General features: G+C 38.9%; 1 protein-coding gene across 1 annotated transcript in view; it reads right to left on the reverse strand.

Annotated features, from left to right (window-relative positions):
* lamc3 (laminin, gamma 3) overlaps positions 1-19,942 on the reverse strand; it is a 297,472-nt gene that overhangs the window by 155,032 nt on the left and 122,498 nt on the right. Inside the window, 1 exon segment of the mRNA XM_061907982.1 lies at positions 3,016-3,204. Coding sequence (XP_061763966.1) covers positions 3,016-3,204 — 189 coding nt within the window.

The following is a 19,942-nucleotide window of genomic DNA, read 5'->3' on the forward strand; positions in this document are numbered from 1 at the left end:
GTTTGTACAGTGGAACAGTTGAAATAGGTTGAAAAATGTGGAAGGGGTAGTCGCCAGAAAAAAGGTTGAAAAAAAAGTCTGGAAAAAAAAGGGAATTTTGAGAATTCCTGGAAAAAAAATTAACCAGGAAAGATATATAGTTTAAATTTCCAGGATGAGTGAATTATGTTGAAGGTGGAAATTGTGGAATCGGTTGAAAAATGTTGGAATTGTGGAAGTTTAAAAAATTTACAAATTGTTTTGAATGGGGAAAATGTCTGAAAATAGGGAATTGTTGGAAATCCCGGAATTTTTAGAAATTGTTTAATTTTTAAACAGGCTGAATATTTCGGAAATGGAACAGTTTGAATCGGATGAACAATTTAGGAATTGTGGAACTTGGAAAAATGCCCCATTCTTTTCAATGGGAATTTCATGGAAATTTTGGAATTTCGGGAAAAGCGGGACTTTTTGGGCAAATGTTAAAAAACTGGTCGAAAATGTTTGAAGTAGTAACATGTTGAATTAAGAAATGGTATCATGTAATAGCTGGAATTTCAGGAAAACCTGGAATTTTTCCAATTTTACAAACATTTTTTTTTTTTTTTTCATGATTAGAAGGCATGTTTGGACAGTGAAATGGTTGAAGTGTGTTGAAAAATTTGGAAGGAGTAGTCGCCAGAATAAAAGGTGAAAAGAAGGGAGTTTTGGGAATTCCTGGAAAAATTTTTTACTTGAAAAAAATGATAGTTTGGATTTCCAGGATTGGTGGAATGTGTTGAAGGTGGAATGGTTTTAATTGGTTGAAAATGTGGAAATGGTGGATGTTTGAAAAATGGCAAATTAATTTTGAATGCGAAAAATATAAAAAACGAAAATGGAATCACGGTATATCCGGGAATTTTTTTTTTAGAACATTTTGAAGTTGGAACAGTTCGAATCAAATGAAACGTGGGAATTGTGGAACTTTGAAATATGTCCCACTGCTTTCAATTTGGAATTTCAGAAAAAATGGGAATTTAAGGAAAAGTGGGAATTTTTGTTAAAAACGGTACAAAACTTGAATGGTCTGAATGAGTTGAAATGGTTGGGTGGTAGAATTTTTCAAATCGGTGGAGGAATTTTGAAGTAGTAAAATTTTTGAATTAAGAAATTAGAAACTTAGAAAAATGCCCCATTAATTTCAATGGGAATTACATTGAAATTTGGGAATTTCGGGAAAAGCAGGAATTTTTGGGAAAATGTTAAAAAAAACTTGAAGGTTCTGAATGAGTTGAAATGGTTGGTGTTGGAATTTTAAATTGTTCCAGAAATTTTGAAGTAGTAACATGTTAAATTGAAAAATGGTATTAACGTAATTCCTGGAATTTCAGGAAAACCGGGAATTTTTCCAATTTTTACAAAAAAAAAAAAAAGAAAATCATGATTAGAAGGAATGTTTGGACAGTGAAACGGTTGAAACATTCGGAAAGAGTAGTCGCCAGAATAAAGGGTGAAAAAAAGGGAGTTTTGGGGATTCCTGGGATTTTTTTTTACTTGAAAAAAATGATAATTTGAAATTTCCAGGATGGGTGGAATGTGTTGAAGGTGGAATGGTTTGAATTGGTTGAAAATGTGGAAATGGTGGATGTTTGAAAAATAGCCAATTAATTTTGAATGGGAAAAATATAAAAAAACGAAAAAGGAATCACGGGATATCTGGGAATTTTTTTTAGAACATTTTGAAGTTGGAACAGTTTGAATCAGATGAAAAAATGTGGTAATTGTGGAACTTTGAAGAAGTTCTAAAAATTTCAATGGGAATTTCAGAAAAATTGGGAATTAAGGGAAAAGTGGGAATTTTTGTTAAAAACGGTATAAAAACTTGAATGGTCTGAATGAGTTGAAGTAGTAAAATTTTACAATTGAGAAATGGTATGAAGGAATTCGTGGAAGTTTGGGAAAACCGGGAAATGTTTAAATTTTAATCTTGATTAAGAGGAATGTTTGGACAGTGGAACAGTTGAAATGGGTTGAAAAATGTGGAATTGAGTAGTCAAATGAAAAAAGGTGAAAAAAGATTTGGGGAAAAAAGGTAATTTTCGGAATTCCTAGATTTTTTTTTTTTACTTAGAAATATTAGTCACAGGATGGGTGGAATGTGTTGAAGGTAGAATGGTTTGAACTGCTTGAAAATGTGGAAATGGTGGAAGTTTGAAAAATGGCCAATTAATTTTGAATGGGAAAATTATAAAAAACGAAAAAGGAATCATTGGACATCCGGGAATTTTTTTTATAACATTTTGAAGTTGAAACAGTTTGAATTAAATGAAAAAATGTGGGAATTGTGGAACTTTGAAGAAGTTCTGAAACTTCAATGGGAATTTCAGAAAAATTGGGAAATAAGGGAAAAGTGGGATTTTTTGTTAAAAACGGTATAAAAACTTGAATGGTCTGAATGAGTTGAAATGGTTGGTGAAAGATTTTTTTGTAATTGGTGGAGGAATGTTGAAGTAGTAAAATTTTACAATTGAGAAATGATGTTAAGGAATTCCTGGAAGTTCGGGAAAACCAGGACATTTTTAAATTTTAATCTTGATTAAGAGAAATGTTTGGACAGTGGAACAGTTGAAATGGGTTGAAAAATGTGGAATTGAGTAGGTGAAAAAAGTTTTGGGAAAAAAAGGGAATTTTGGGAATTCCTGGATTTATTTTTTACTTGGAAAAATGATTCACAGGATGGGTGGAATGTGTTGAAGGTAGAATAGTTTGAATCGGTTGAAAAATGTGAAAATTGTGGAAGCCTGAAAAATGGCCAATTCATTTTAAAATGGGTAAAATGTCCCCGGAAACCTGGGATTCTGGGAATTTTTGGAATTTGTCAAAGTGATTCCTGAATAGGCTGAACAGTTTGAAGTTGGAAAAATGTGGAAGGTAAAGCACGCCAAAATCTGGAGAAGAAGAACAAGTGTGAATGCTTTGGAGCATCCATCCATCTATTTCCTACCGCTTGTCCCTTTACAGCATTGACACAAAAACAAAAATGTCGGCGCTCACCGTCTCCGTTGCAATCGCAGGGCAGGCAAGCCTCGCCGGGCGACTTCCTGTAGTGGTTCTCCCGGCAGCGCTCGCAGTGGGCGCCGTCCGTGTTGCCCCCGCAGTCCAGACAGCGCCCCCCGCTGCCCGTGCGCCGGTACTGCTCCATGTCCAACACGCACCGGTCCGATCTCCCGCTGCAGTCGCAACCTGCCGGGGCCGAGACCGGAAAGGAAAAAGGTCAGGCGGGAGAAGGATGAGCCGGGAGGAGGGGGCAGGAGAGGGGAGCTCACTGGAAATAGACACAGGGAGAGATGATGTACTCTGGGATTGGATCATAATTTAGTTAATCTCATTTCACACAGGCCTTAATGAGGGGACTGTCGGCTGTCGGGGAGGAGGGGGGGCGCTGAGATAGCGTAATTCGTGTTTATACAAGAGCAAATTACCCAGCTGATAAGGCGGCATCACAGCTCACACCGCCTGGCGTCAAATCCCTCCTCAGTTTTTTCCCAGCCACCCTAAAGGGGGGGATTTAGGTGAAATTGCCCGCTTTATTATGAATCCCTCTCTCTGCTGTGCCATATTAGTCATATACTTATCCCCCCCTGCTAATATGCCGTCCATGCAGCCGCTTGCTTTATTAAATATGAAGAAGGAACTGGTGCAGAGTGAGTAAGGGGGTCATGGCAGTTTGAACATACAACAGTTTTACCAAACAAAACATCAAGATGGCTACACTGACCAAGCAAAACAAAGAATTTTATTACAGATTATGACTCACATCCAGCCGGGAAGAAGAAGCTGTTGTAGAGTGCATACACACACTAAATTGCAGGAGGAAAGGTCACCGCCTCTGTCCATGGTGCTGAGGACAGAGCAATGAGGAACGGCTGGAGTTGGAATTTTTCAAATCGGTCGAGGAAATGTTGAAGTAGTAACGTGTTGAGTTGAAAAAGGGTATTACGGAATTCCTGGAACTTTCGGGAAAACCATGAATTTTTCCAGTTAAAAAAACAGCTCCCTTTTTCTGTACTGATTAAGAGGAATGTTTTGACCGTAGAATGGTTGAAGTGGGTTGAAAAATTTGAAGAGTAGTCGCCATAAAAAAAAGGGTGGAAAAAAAAAAGGTTTTATTACTGATTATGACTCACATCCAGCAGGGAAGAAGAAGCTGTTGTAGAGTGCAAACACACACTAAATTGCAGGAGGAAAGGTCACCGCCTCTGTCCATGGTGGTGAGGACAGAGCAATGAGGAACGGCTGGAGTTGGAATTTTTCAAATCGGTCGAGGAAATGTTGAAGTAGTAACGTGTTGAGTTGAAAAAGGGTATTACGGAATTCCTGGAACTTTCGGGAAAACCATGAATTTTTCCAGTTAAAAAAACAGCTCCCTTTTTCTGTACTGATTAAGAGGAATGTTTTGACCGTAGAATGGTTGAAGTGGGTTGAAAAATTTGAAGAGTAGTCGCCATAAAAAAAAGGGTGGAAAAAAAAAAGGTTTTATTACTGATTATGACTCACATCCAGCAGGGAAGAAGAAGCTGTTGTAGAGTGCAAACACACACTAAATTGCAGGAGGAAAGGTCACCGCCTCTGTCCATGGTGGTGAGGACAGAGCAATGAGGAACGGCTGGAGTTGGAATTTTTCAAATCGGTCGAGGAAATGTTGAAGTAGTAACGTGTTGAGTTGAAAAAGGGTATTACGGAATTCCTGGAACTTTCGGGAAAACCATGAATTTTTCCAGTTAAAAAAACAGCTCCCTTTTTCTGTACTGATTAAGAGGAATGTTTTGACCGTAGAATGGTTGAAGTGGGTTGAAAAATTTGAAGAGTAGTCGCCATAAAAAAAAGGGTGGAAAAAAAAAAAGGTTTTATAACTGATTATGACTCACATCCAGCCGGGAAGAAGAAGCTGTTGTAGAGTGCATACACACACTAAATTGCAGGAGGAAAGGTCAGCGCCTCTGTCCATGGTGCTGAGGACAGAGCAATGAGGAACGGCTGGAGTCTGAATTTTTCAAATCGGTCGAGGAAATGTTGAAGTAGTAACGTGTTGAGTTGAAAAAGGGTATTACGGAATTCCTGGAACTTTCGGGAAAACCATGAATTTTTCCAGTTAAAAAAACAGCTCCCTTTTTCTGTACTGATTAAGAGGAATGTTTTGACCGTAGAATGGTTGAAGTGGGTTGAAAAATGGGAAAAGAGTAGTCGCCATAAAAAAAGGGCGGGGAAAAAAAAGGGTTTATTACTGTTTATGACTCACATCCAGCCAGGAAGAAGAAGCTGTTGTAGAGTGCATACACACACTAAATAGCAGGAGGAAAGGTCACCGCCTCGGTCCATGGTCCTGAGGACAGAGCAATGAGGATCGGTTGGAGTTGGAATTTTTCAAATCGGTCGAGGAAATGTTGAAGTAGTAACGTGTTGAGTTGGAAAAGGGTATTACGGAATTCCTGGAACTTTCGGGAAAACCATGAATTCTTCCAGTTAAAAAAAAAAAGCTCCCTTTTTCTGTACTGATTAAGAGGAATGTTTTGACATTAAAAATGGTTGAAGTGGGTTGAAAAATGTGGAAAGAGTAGTCGCCAGAAAAAAGGGTGAAAAAAAAAAGGTTTTATTACTGATTATGACTCACATCCAACCAGGAAGAAGAAGCTGTTGTAGCGTGCATACACACACTAAATTACCATAACAGCATATAATACAGGCCAAAGGTTTGGACCCACCTTCTCATTCAATTCACCACATAATTGTGGAGAGAGCAAAGGTCACCGCCGCTGTCCATGGTGCTGAGGACAGAGCAAGCTGACAGAAGAAGCTGTTGTAGCGTGCATACACACACTAAATTAACACTAAATGCTGATCATAAAACAAAAACTCAGTTTTTTGTCCTGATTAAGAGGAATGTTTTGACACTAGAATGGTTGAAGCGGTTTGAAAAATTAGTGGGTGTTTTCATGCATAGTTTTACATAAAATTTCAATGTAATCAACCTAGCATTTTAAGCATTAGCAACTATGCTAATGCATTGACAAGTGTCTGTGTTAGTATTATTACCTGACAATCTTTTTGCGTTGTTCCAGTTTTGTTAATTCACCACAACGTCACCGTGGCGTTATTGAGTCTGTTTAGCTGATTTTAGAGCTAGCTTCCTGCAGCTAGTGGGTCCATGACGATGACATCTGTTTTGTTTAATCAGCCGTTTTACTGCCATGTAACTGGCACCGTTTGGAAACAATTAAGGTATGTATATGAACATTTAATAAATCTTTCATACCGGTATATATCTGCAGTTTATAGTCCGATGCGACCAATATATGTAGTATATAAAGTGTATAGAATTTTTTTTCCTTAGACATAAATACAGTAATTTGTTAAACTTTTGTACAGGTTTAAAACTACAATGCTAATTTTTGATAGCTTGTCAATGCATCGTCCATTGTACATTAGCATCAAGCTAGCATCATAATTTTTGTACTGTCGAATTAACATGATTCCGATTTGTATGTGTGCTTTTTTGTGTATAATATTGCAATTTTCTTCGTGTGCTTATGAGTTTGACAGTAACGTCAATGTGGGGACCGCCAACAAACCTCAAGTTGGAAGTTTTTTTCCATCTCAAACTTATGGATGAATTATCACACAACTCTTATGCTTAAGGGCCGTTGCTATAGTTATTATCAATTGTGTTGAAGTATCAATCAATCAATCAATGTTTACTTATATAGCCCTAAATCACTAGTGTCTCAAAGGGCTGCACAAACCACAACACAAACCACTACGACATCCTCGGTAGGCCCACATAAGGGCAAGGAAAACTCACACCCAGTGGGACGTCGGTGACAATGATGACTATGAGAACCTTGGAGAGGACGAAGTAGTACTTTCTCTATCCATGCAAAGAGACGACTTGCAAATCCAAAGATTGGAAGTCGTCTTGTATTAGCGTCGAGGAACGGCCTGCTGACTGCCAAGGCCGAACGGGGCGATATCACAAGGGTCAGCAAATTTGCATTTAATTAATAGTCGTGAATTTTGTCCAACTGGAGCTGCTGAGATTAACCCCTTCCTTCAGCAGAAGCTTCGGTGATGTAAACAGGGACCGCCCAAATAAATAGACGAAGCACGTGGGCTGGACTTTAGAGCGTGGTGGGAAACGCTTTTGACCTCCCTCCCTTCTTAACGACACCTGGAGTCGAACTTTTTCAGATCGGCCTTAGTCTACAAAAACATTGCACCATCACACCCAAGACAATTGGGCACACACCTCCCCTCCCTTAACCCAACGCCTTCACCACCGCTTGTTTTTCCCCCTCGGGGCCTTACAGGGCTCCACCCCCCCTCTGTGCGAGTTGTCGTGATTAAGTTTAACATGTTTATGTGTGCATTGCAAATTAGATTTTTTCCCTTGAACTCAGCCTGGACCCCCACCCGTGGGTCCAGCCTTTGACTGATATTTTTTTTACTCTTGCCCCCTTTCCCAATATCACATTTTCCCCACCTTTTTTAAGGAGCGCCGCATAAATGGCTGATCCGTCGGCGGTCCCATCTTGTCTCCCTGTAACGTATGGGTGCTCTTCGTGGGAGTGTGCCGAAAATGTACTTTTTAGTTCGTATGTGTCTTGCGCATGTTAAGAATTGACAATAAATCATTTCCAAACTGTTACTAGATTACAGCCCAAACGTCTCTCCTCATTGAGCCAAATTGAACTCTGTCTCTGCATGATTCCTTGCTTCTAGTCTGTGGATTAAGATGTCATCAGTGTTTGAACCTGACAACTTAAAATACTGTTTACCTATCTGCCAAACTAAAATCAAACATTCAGGGAGGGCAAGATAACATATGTCAACGCATAAAGGGCGTAACATTGTTTCGTAAAATAGATTAAAACGATTTAACGTAGTAAGAAAAATACATGTTCATACCAATAATGCCCTAAATATTTGTCTTAAAGGTATTCAGCCTTTATTATAGAATACCCTCGTCATTATGCAATTATTTTTTGATATTCCAAAATGTAGGACCTGAAGGTTTTTTTGTTGCTGTACTTAAAAGTTGCCTTAGCCTTCAAATCCCCCTTTTTTTTGGCAACAGGTAACCAAGGCGACGCTTTTGTTACGAAACGGACTACAGGTCGCTTACTTCTCACAGCCTCGCGTGAGTGGAGGTCTGTGCTTACAGGAACAGTTGTGTCATCGTCGCCGTACTTAAAAAGGGCCGCGATCGAGTCCGCCGCGTTAACGTCTCCTCGGAGGCTCTTTACCGGAGCACATCAGTCCCATTCAGGGCTTCTGAGGACTCCTTCATTTGCATAACACGACCCAGTAAGGAGGCAGACGCTGCCCTCCCCTCCTATTGCTCCCCCGTGGGCTTTGTCTTCAGCAGATTAGCCTCTTCCAGAAATGTGCGTTCATCCTTTTTTTCTTTACCTGCCAGGCTTTTAGAAACCTCTTGAAAGCGGCGCCGTAACAAAAACAGAAAGCACTCAAGTACGATTAAGTTCTGCCACAAAAGGAAGTCCGATCGGTAAGGATGGGAACTTGTTCGATTTTTCTGGTTCTGCTTAACAATTCAGTTCTTTATTGATTCTCTTATCGGGAAAAACTACAATCTTTATTTGCGTCGACTTTGCTCAGGGCGTTTAGGGGATCCGGTTTGGTGGCTGCAGGATTAAGTCTCTGCTTTTTTGCAGATGATGTGGTCCTGATGGCTTCATCTGGCCAGGATCTTCAGCTCTCGCTGGATCGGTTCGCAGCCGAGTCTAAAGCGACTGGGTTGGGAATCAGATGAAAAATGTGTGGAACTTTGTATGGACAGAGTTCAATTTGGCTCAGTGACGAGAGACGTTTGGGCTGTACTCTCGTTACGGTATCCCACCACTCCAAGTCCCGGTCCATGGTTCTCGCCCGGAAAAGGGTGGAGTGCCATCTCCGGGTTGGGGAGGAGACCCTCCCCCAAGTGGAGGAGTTCAAGTACCTCGGGGTCTTGTTCACGAGTGAAGGGAAGAGTTAAAGTACCAATGATTGTCACACACATTAGGTGTGGTGAAATTTGCAGATGATGTGGTCCTGATGGCTTCATCTGGCCAGGATCTTCAGCTCTCGCTGGATCGGTTCGCAGCAGAGTCTGAAGCGACTGTGGTGGGAATAGATGAAACGTGTGGAACTTTGTGTGGACAGAGTTCAATTTGGCTCAATGAGGAGAGACGTTTGGGCTGTACTCTCGTTACGGTCTCCCACCACTCCAAGTCCCAGTCCATGGTTATCGCCCGGAAAAGGGTGGAGTGCCATCTCCGGGTTGGGGAGGAGACCCTGCCCCAAGTGGAGGAGTTCAAGTACCTCGGGGTCTTGTTCACGAGTGAGGGAAGAGTTAAAGTACCAATGATTGTCACACACACTATTGGTGTGGTGAAATTTGTCCTCTGCATTAGACCCATCCCCTTGATCACCCCCTGGGAAGTGAGGGGAGCATAATTTATGGTGATTTAACCCCCAATGTTAACCCTTGATGCTGAGTGCCAAGCAGGGAGGCAATGGGTCCCATTTTTTTTACAGTCTTTGTTATGACTCGGCCAGGGTTTGAACTCCTAACCTACCGATCTCAGGGCGGACACTCTAACCACTAAGCCACTGAGCAGGTATGTTTAGTAGTGGATGGTGAGATCAACAGGCGGGTTGGTGCGGCATCTTCAGTAATGCTGACTCTGTATCAATCCGTTGTGGTGAAGAAGGAGCTGAGCCGGAAGGCAAAGCTCTCAATTTACCGGTCGATCTACGTTCCCATTCTCACCTATGGTCATGAGCTTTGGGTTAGGACCGAAAGGACAAGATCACAATTTTAGAGAAAAAATGATTTTAGGATTTTTAAACACATACAACTTTTTACCTTTTAAATTTCTTCCTCTTCTTTCCTGACAATTTAAATCAATGTTCAAGTATTTTTTTTTATAGTAAAAAATAATAAATACATTTAATTTTAATTTTTCATTTTAGTTTCTGTTTTTTTGACGAAAAATATTTGTGAAATATTTCTTCAAAATTATTCTGGCAAATCTAGAAAATCTGTAGAATCAAATTTAAATCTTATTTCAAAGTCTTTTGAATTTATTTTAAAATTTTTGTTCTGGAAAATGTAGAAGAAATAATGATTTGTCTTTGTTAGAAATATAGCTTGGTCCAATTTGTTATATATTCTAACAAAGTGCAGATTGGATTTTAACCTATTTAAAACATGTCATCAAAATTCTAAAATAAATATTAATCAGGAAAAATGACTAATGATGTTCCATAAATTATTTTTTAAATTTTTTCAAAAAGATTTAAATCAGCTCGTTTTTCCCTTCATTTTTTTCGGTCAAATTTTGAATTTTAAAGAGTCTATGTTTCAAAAGGTAATTTTCATTTTTTTCGTGTTTTTCTCCTCTTTTAAACCGTTCAATTTAAAACGATTCGAATTAGCTAGTTTTTCTCTTCATTTTTTTCGGTTGAATTTGGAATTTTAAAGAGTCGAGATTGAAGATACACTATATTTCAAAATTTAATTTTAATTTTTTTTCGTGTTTTCTCCTCTTTTAAACCGTTCAATTAAGTGCTTTTTTCATCATTTACTCTCGACAAAAAACCTTCCGTAAAAAGGAAAACAAAAATACGACGGAATGACGGACAAAAATACCCATTTTTTAAAATATATATATATATATATATATATATATATATATATATATATATTTATTTATTGAAGGTAAATTGAGCAAATTGGCTATTTCTGGCAATTTATTTAAGTGTGTATCAAACTGGTAGCCCTTTTCATTAATCAATACCCAAGAAGTAACTCTTGGTTTCAAAAAGGTTGGCGACCCCTGCTCTAATGAATCAAATTATCAAATGTTGTTCACTTCTTATTTAAAAAGGATTAACTCCACATATTTTTTTTTTGCTTACATTTATCAGTATTTTTATTTTATTTTTTTTCCCTTTATCAGTATTTTAATTTTTTCCCAGAAAGACTATTATGTTCCCTTTTGTGCAGGACAGCCTGCTCCTTTTTACACCGAGTACTAAGTGTTGTTCATCACCGATTAAGTCGGCGCGCTATTTTAAGTGACTGCTACTCGGAAATAAGAGTAATTAAAAACCAGCTCACTGCTTAATCAGCTTCAACATTAAAAAAAAAAAAAAAAAATGGAGAAAAAGAAGCTATTTGCGGGCTTTACGTTTTTTTTTTTTTAAAAGAGCCATCTTCGAGCTCCCCCTGACAGTTCCGTACCCGTGTGATGAGCCAAGCCTGATAAAGGCTCTAATTCCGCCACGACGCTGCTGCTGCTGGCAAACAGATGTGCGTGGAAGCTTCATCCAAAACAAAAACAGAGATGCAGCTTCAAACGCTAAACAGTGAGTTCCGGAATGTTCCACATATTTATAGAACCAACGGATTTCATTTCATCCTTTAAGCCGGGCTGTATCCTTTTTGGAAGTCTTTACATTATTATTATTATATATATTTTTTTTAATTAACTTATGTCCAAGCTTGCAAGCAATTAATTAAGATTCTGTCAATTTTACAGGTAGGAGCTAAGGAGCAATTTTTTTAAGGGCCCGCTGAACATTCTTGAAAATGCTTTCTGCTAGTTTAATGGCTAACTTTTTACTAGCCTCACAGCTAACGTCCTGTTAGACTTAGACTTCATTTGTATTGTCATTCAAATTTGAACTTTACAGAACAAATAAGAACAATATTTCGTTGCATTAGCTCTTGGTAGTGCAGGATTAAAAAAAAAAAAGCAATAAGGTGCAGGTATAAATTAAAGCTGCAAGCAGCGTTGGTCGGGTCCGCCTTTGGCTGCTGCTCCCGCAACTGAAGCCCTGGTCTTAGTCAGAACAACATAGAGGTCTTTGTTTCATGTCTCTACGACATTCCTAACAGAAGTTACGAGCAGTTTTGTCTGGAAAAAGGTGTCGGCTTTTTACAAAACTTTTATTTTGAAGGGGTAATTGCCAACGTCCTGTTGATTTTAACTGAAAGATGCCATTCATCAAAATGTAGGTCTACATTGAAGTTTTTGTTTCATGTCCGTCCGACATTCCTACCAGAAGTTACAAGCAGTTTTATCTGTTTCCTCTTCCTAGGAGCAGTTTTTTCTGTGTTTTATTCAAAAATTGCAATAGAGCGCAATTTTGAGTTTTAAGGTTTGGTTTTTTCACTAAATCGCAATTTTTGCCAGTCCAGATGTGTGTGCCAAGTTTGGTGAGTTTTGAAGCATTTTAAGGGGGTCAAATTACAGCTCAAAGAGGCAAAAATAGCATTTTTTTGCGAAAATTTTGCTTTGAATGAGTTTTTGCAAAACTTCTGTTGATTTTAGGTATAGAAGGTTTTTATTGGAAATGTAGATCTAGGTCAGACCTACATAGAGGTTTTTGTTTCATGTCTCTACGACATTCTTAATGGAAGTTACAAGTAGTCTGTTTTTTGTTTCTTCCTAGGGGGCGCTAGCGCGCAATTTTCATTTTTGGGGTTTGGTTGCTTAATAACTTGGGAAGGTTTGCCACACCCAAGTGTGAGTAAAATTTGGTGAGTTTTGAAGCATGTTAAGGGGGTCAAATTACAGCGCATAGGTGCGGAATAATAAAGAATAATAATAAAGAATAGTAAAGAATTAAAGCTGCAAGCAGCGTTGGTCGGGTCCGCCTTTGGCTGCTCCGCTTTGGCTGCTGCCCCCGCGACTGAAGCCCTAGTCTTAGTCAGACCAACATAGAGGTCTTTGTTTCATGTCTCTAGGACATTCCTAACAGAAGTTACAAGCAGTTTTGTCTGGAAAAAGGTGACGGCTTTTTACAAAACTTTTATTTTGAAGGGGTAATTGCCAACTTCCTGTTGATTTTAACTGAAAGATGCCATTTATCAAAATGTAGGTCTAAGTGAGACCTACATTGAGGTTTTTGTTTCATGTCTGTCCGGCATTCCTACCAGAAGTTACAAGCAGTTTTATCTGTTTCCTCTTCCTAGGAGCAGTTTTTTCTGTGTTTTATTCAAAAATTGCAATAGAGCGCAATTTTGAGTTTTAAGGTTTTTTTTTTTTCACTAAATCGCAATTTTTGCCAGTCCAGATGTGTTCGCCAAGTTTGGTGAGTTTTGAAGCATTTTAAGGGGGTCAAATTACAGCTCTGAGAGGCAAAAATAGCATTTTTTGCGCAAATTTTGCTGTGAATACGTTTTTGCAAAATTTCTGTTGATTTTAGGTATAGAAGTTTTTTATTGGAAATGTAGGTCTAAGTCAGACCTACATAGAGGTTTTTGTTTCATGCCTCTACGACATTCCTAACGGAAGTTACAAGCAGTCTGTTTTTTTGTTTCTTCCTAGGGGGCGCTAGCGCGCAATTTTCATTTTTGGGGTTTGGTTGCTTAATAACTTGGGAAGGTTTGCCACACTGACGTGTGAGTAAAATTTGGTGAGTTTTGAAGCATGTTAAGGGGGTCAAATTACAGCGCATAGGTGCGGAATAATAAAAAATAATAATAAAGAATGATAAAGAACAAAACGCACCAGATTCAATAGGTTCCTTTGCCCATGGCGGACCCTAATAAATGGATTACTGTACAGATAAACATATTGCACTTTTGCATATGCATCCAGGTTTATGATTGTATGTTATATTGTCTTTTTTATTCCAGTGAGTTAATCCATTTTTGGGGGGAGTTGAGGGGATAATTTATTTATGATGCGTTCAAGAGTCTTACGGTCTAAAGGAAGAAGCTGTTACAGAACCTGGAGGTTCTGCTTCGGAGGCTGCGGAACCTCTTCCTAGAGTCCAGCAGTGAAAACAGTCCTTGGTGGGGGTGGGAGGAGTCTTTGCAGATTTTCTGAGCCCTGGTCAGGCGGCGGCTTTTTTCCCGATCTCCTGGATAGGAGGAAGAGAAGTCCTGATGATCTTTTCCGCCGTCCTCACCACTCTCTGGAGCAAGGGTGTCAAACTCTAATACAGAGTGGTCCAAAATTCTAAACTGAACAAACCCGCGGGCCAAAGCAGAACTTAACCTTTTAATAAGGGCCCAAACAAGTTTTGCATTGAATATTGAACAAGCAAGGCTTATATAAATTTATAGTGACATGCAAAATCGAGTTGTGTTGGTAGCGGGGGTGTATATTGTAGCGTCCCGGAAGAGTTAGTCCCGCAAGGGGTTCTGGGTATTTGTTCTGTAGTGTTACGGTGCGGATGTTCTACCGAAATGTGTTTGTCATTCTTGTTTGGTGTGGGTTCACAGTGTGGTATAACAGTGTTAAAGTTGTTTATACGGCCACCCTAAGTGTGACCTGTATGGCTGTTGACCAAGTATGCCTTGCATTCACTTGTGTGTGTGTAGAAGCCGCAAATATTAGGTGACTGGGCCGGCAGGCTGTTTGTATGAAGGAAAAGCGGACGTGACGACAGGTTGTAGAGGACACTAAAGGTAGTGCCTTGGAGGCACGCCCCCAATTTTGTTGTCCGGGTGGATTTTCGGGGGGTGGGGGCACTGAAATTCGGGATTCTCCTGGAAAAATCGGGAGGGTTGGCAAATATGAGAATTAGCGTTGAATGTGGTGATACAGCTGTGTAATACCGGCGGGCCAGCTCTAATGTTAATTTATTATTGCCTCAAGGGCCAAATGAAATTACATTTGGCCCGCGGGCCAAAGTTTGACACCCAAGCTCTGGAGGGACTTCCAGTCTGAAGCATTGCAGGCTCCAGTCCAGACAGAGATGCTGTTGGTCAGCAGGCTCTCTATAGTGCCTCTGTGGAATGTGGTGAGAACGGGGGGGAGCTGTGCTCTTTTCATCCCACGCAAAAAGTGCATGCGCTGCTGAGCTCTTTTTACAAGTTCCTGCACCCCCAGGAACTTGGTGTTGTTTACCATCTCCAACGCTGTGCCGTTGATGAAGAGTGGAGCGTGGCTGGACTGGTGCTTCCTGAAGTCAACGATGATCTCTTTGGTCTTGTCGACGTTCAGGACCAGGTTGTTGGTTCTGCACCAGTCAACCAGATGTTTCACCTCCTCCCTGTAGTCCATGTCGTTGTTGTCCCGGATGAGGCCCACTACTCTCGTGTCGTCCGCATACTTCACAATGTGGTTAGTAGTAGACCTGGTGCAGCAGTCATGGGTCATCAACGTGAACAGCAACGGACGCAGCCAATCCGTCGATTGGTAAGTGTTTGTTTGGCATTAAATGTGGGTGGAGGGAGAGACTGGATGCAAATATAGCTACAAATGTACGTACAGCTAGCCTAAATAGCATGTTAGCATCGATTTGCTGGCAGTTATGCCGCGACCAAATATGTTTGATTAGCACATAAGTCAATAACATCAACAAAACTCACCTTTGTGATTTCGTTGACTTTATCGTTGGACATGCATCTGCTTTGAGTGTCGCAGGGTATCCACACATCTCTGTGCCATGTCTGTCGTAACAATGCCGGTAAAATGTGCAGACGAGGGACTTTGATCTTTTGACACTAGTGCAACACTTAAATCCGTCAATTGGTAAGTGTTTGTTTGGCATTAAATGTGGGTGGAGGGAGAGACTGGATGCAAATATAGCTACAAATGTACGTACAGCTAGTCTAAAGAGCATGTTAGCATCGATTAGCTGGCAGTCATGCCGCAACCAAATATGTCTGATTAGCACAAGAGTCAATAACATAAACAAAAGTAACCTTTGTGATTTAGTTGACTTTATCGTTGGAAATGCATCTGCTTTGAGTGTCGCAGGGTATCCACACATCTCTATGCCATGTTTGTCGTAGCATTGCTGGTAAAATGTGCAGACGAGGGACTTTCGGATCTTTTGACACTGGTGCAACTTAAATCCGTCAATTGGTAAGTGTTTGTTTGGCATTAAATGTGAGTGGAGGGAAAGGCTGGATGCAAATATAGCTACAAATTAGGCATAATGATGCAATACGTATATACAACTAGCCTAAATAGCATGTTAGCATCGATTAGCATGCAGTGCTAATCGATGCACACTCCACGTAAGACAACTTGAATCCGTCCCTGATCGTGTTGGTACACCCTCCGACAACACACCGACGAGGCATGATGTCTCCAAGGTACGGAAAACAGTCGAAAACACGGAAAATAACAGAGCTGATTTGACTCGATATTTGTAATGTGTTTGAGAAAATGGCGGATTGACTACCTAGGTGTGACATCATCGCCCCAAGAGCGAATAATAGAAAGGCGTTTAATTCGCCAAAATTCACCCTTTTAGAGTTCGGAAATCGGTTAAAAAAATATATGGTCTTTTTTCTGCAACATTAAGGTATATGTTGACGCTTACATAGGTCTGGTGATAATGTTCCCCTTTAAAATAATTAGTGCCTGCTTACTTTTACCGCATGCCTTTGGTAAGCGCCGGAGTGAGAAGAGGTTTTAAATTAATTAACGCCCCGGCGGCAATTCAAGGAAATACGGTATCTTCATAATCGCCTTGAGGTAAACATCCATGATGTTTATGTCAATGTGAAGTTTCAGCATTTTGTACGTTTTTAAGATTGAACCAATGTTTTATCTGTGTTTAAATTGCAGCATCTGTGTGTCTTCAGCGGGGTTGGGACTACGCGTGCAACAATGTTATTTCCAGCGGTAACTAGTAGTCTAACGGAAGCTGCTTTTACACCCAATCATGACACTCACCTGCTCCCAACTAGCCTGTTCACCTGCGGGATGTTCCGAATAAGCGATTGACGAGCAATTCCTCAGTATTCTTTGCCACTTGTGCTAGCTTTTTTTGAAATCCAAATGAGCTAATATTTGCAAAAAATAACGTTTTTTCCAGTTCCAACGTTAAATATCTTGTCTTTGACGTCTATTCAATTGAATATAGGTTAAAGGGGAACATTATCACAATTTCAGAAGGGTAAAAACCAATAAAAATCAGTTCCCAGTGGCTTAATTTATTTTTCGAAGTTTTTTTCAAAATGTTACCCATCATGGAATATCCCGAAAAAAGGCTTTAAAGTGCCTGATTTTCGCTATCAGTGAAGCCACCGTCCATTTTCCTGTGACGTCGTTTAGTGATGCCAACATGGCGGATAGCTCAGTAAGATATAACGACATTAGCTCGGATTCAGACTAGGATTTCAGCGGTTTAAGCGATTCAACAGATTACGCATGTATTGAAATGGATGGTTGGAGTGTGGAGGCAGATAGCGAAAACGAAATTGAAGAAGAAACTAAAGCTATTCGGCGATCGCCTTCTAACAAAGGATTGAGTGTCGCGGGGTATCCATACATCTCTGTGCCATGTCTGTCGAAGCATCACCGGTAAAATATGCAGGAGCGACATAAATCCGTCGATTGGTAAGTGTTTGTTTGGCATTAAATGTGGGTGGAGGGAAAGGCTGGATGCAAATATAGCTACAAATTATTCCGAAAATTCGGAATAAGCGTTTGACGACCAATTCCTCAACTTTCTCAGTCTTCTTTGCCACTTGTGCTAACTTTTTTTTTTTTTTTTTTTTTATCCAAATGAGCTAATATTTGCAAAAAATTTATTTTTTTTCCAGTTCGAACGTTAAATATCTTGTCTTTGATGTCTATTCAATTGAATATAAGTTAAAGGGGAACATTATCACAATTTCAGAAGGGTAAAAAACAATAAAAATCAGTTCCCAGTGGCTTAATTTATTTTTCGAAGTTTTTTTCAAAATTTTACCCATCATGGGATATCCCGAAAAAAGGCTTTAAAGTGCCTGATTTTTGCTATCTGTGAAACCACCGTCCATTTTCCTGTGCGTTTGACGAGCAATTCCTCAACTTTCTCAGTCTTCTTTGCCACTTGTGCTAGATTTTTTTTAATTTTTATTTATCCAAATGAGCTAATATTTGCAAAAAATTACGTTTTTTTTTCAGTTCGAACATTAAATATCTTGTCTTTGACGTCTATTCAATTGAATATAGGTTAAAGGGGAACATTATCACAATTTCATAAGGGTAAAAACCAATAAAAATCAGTTCCCAGTTGCTTAATTTATTTTTCGAAGTTATTTTCAAAATTTTACCCATCATGGAATATCCTGAAAAAAGGCTTTAAAGTGCCTGATTTTTGCTATCTGTGAAGCCACCGTCCAATTTCCTGTGCGTTTGACGAGCAATTCCTCAACTTTCTCAGTCTTCTTTGCCACTTGTGCTAGCTTATTTTGTTTTGTTTTTTTATCCAAATGAGCTAATATTTGCAAAAAATTACGTTTTTTTCCAGTTTGAACATTAAATATCTTATCTTTGACATCTATTCAATGGAATATAGGTTAAAGGGGAACATTATCACAATTTCAGAAGGGTAAAAACGAATAAAAATCAGTTCCCAGTGGCTTAATTTATTTTTCAAAGTTTTTTTCAAAATTTTACCCATCATGGAATATCCTGAAAAAAAGGCTTTAAAGTGCCTGATTTCTGCTATCTGTGAAGCCACCGTCCATTTTCCTGTGCGTTTGACGAGCAATTGCTCAACGTTCTCAGTCTTCTTTGCCACTTGTGCTAGCTTTTTTATTTTTTTAATCCAAATGAGCTAATATTTGCAAAAAAATTACGTTTTTTTTCCCAGTTCGAACATTAAATATCTTATCTTTGACGTCTATTCAATTGAATATAGGTTAAAGGGGAACGTTATCACAATTTCAGAATGGTAAAAACGAATAAAAATCAGTTCCCAGTGGCTTAATTTATTTTTCAAAGTTTTTTTCAAAATTTTACCCATCATGGAATATCCTGAAAAAAGGCTTTAAAGTGCCTGATTTTTGCTATCCGTGAAGCCACCGTCCATTTTCCTCTGCGTTTGACGAGCAATTCCTCAACTTTCTCAGTCTTCTTTGCCACTTGTGCTAGCTTTTTTTTTTTTTTTTTTTTTTTTTTATCCAAATGAGCTAATATTTGCAAAAAATAAAGTTTTTTTTCCAGTTCGAACGTTAAATATCTTGTCTTTGACGTCTATTCAATTGAATATAGGTTAAAGGGGAACATTATCACAATTTCAGAAGGGTAAAAAAATATAAAAATCAGTTCCCAGTGGCTTAATTTATTTTTTGAAGTTTTTTTCAAAATTGTACCCATCATGGAATATCCCGAAAAAAGGCTTTAAAGTGCCTGATTTTTGCTATCTGTGAAGCCACCGTCCATTTTCCTGTGCGTTTGACGAGCAATTCCTCAACTTTCTCAGTCGTCTTTGCCACTTGTGCTAGCTTTTTTTAAAATATATTTTTTTTAAATCCAAATGAGCTAATATTTGCAAAAAATAATTTTTTTCCCAGTTCGAACATTAAATATCTTATCTTTGACGTCTATTCAATTGAATACATGTTAAAGGGGAACATTATCACAATTTCAGAAGGGTAAAAACGAATAAAAATCAATTCCCAGTAGCTTGATTTATTTTTTAAAGTTTTTTTCAAAATTTTACCCATCATGGAATATCCCGAAAAAAGGCTTTAAAGAGCCTGATTTTCGCTATCTGTGAAGCCACCGTCCATTTTCCTGTGCGTTTGACGAGCAATTCCTCAACTTTCTCAGTCTTCTCTGCCACTTGTGCTAGCTTTTTTTTTTTTCTTATCCAAATGAGCTAATATTTGCAAAAAATTACGTTTTTTTTCCAGTTCGAAGATTAAATATCTTATCTTTGACGTATATTCAATTGAATACAGGTTAAAGGGAAACATCACAATTTCAGAAGGGTAAAAACCAATAAAATCCAGCTTCCAGTGGCTTGTTTTATTTTTCAAAGTTTTTTTCAAAATTTTACCCATCATGGAATATCCTGAAAAAAGGCTTTAAAGTGCCTGATTTTCGCTATCTGTGAAGCCACCGTCCATTTTCCTGTGCGTTTGACGAGCAATTCCTCAACTTTCTCAGTCTTCTTTGCCACTTGTGCTAGCTTTTTTTTTTTTTTTTTTTTTTTTTTTAATCCAAATGAGCTA

Source organism: Nerophis ophidion, linkage group LG08 (assembly GCF_033978795.1).
Source record: "Nerophis ophidion isolate RoL-2023_Sa linkage group LG08, RoL_Noph_v1.0, whole genome shotgun sequence".
Classification (NCBI taxonomy): Eukaryota; Metazoa; Chordata; class Actinopteri; order Syngnathiformes; family Syngnathidae; genus Nerophis; species Nerophis ophidion.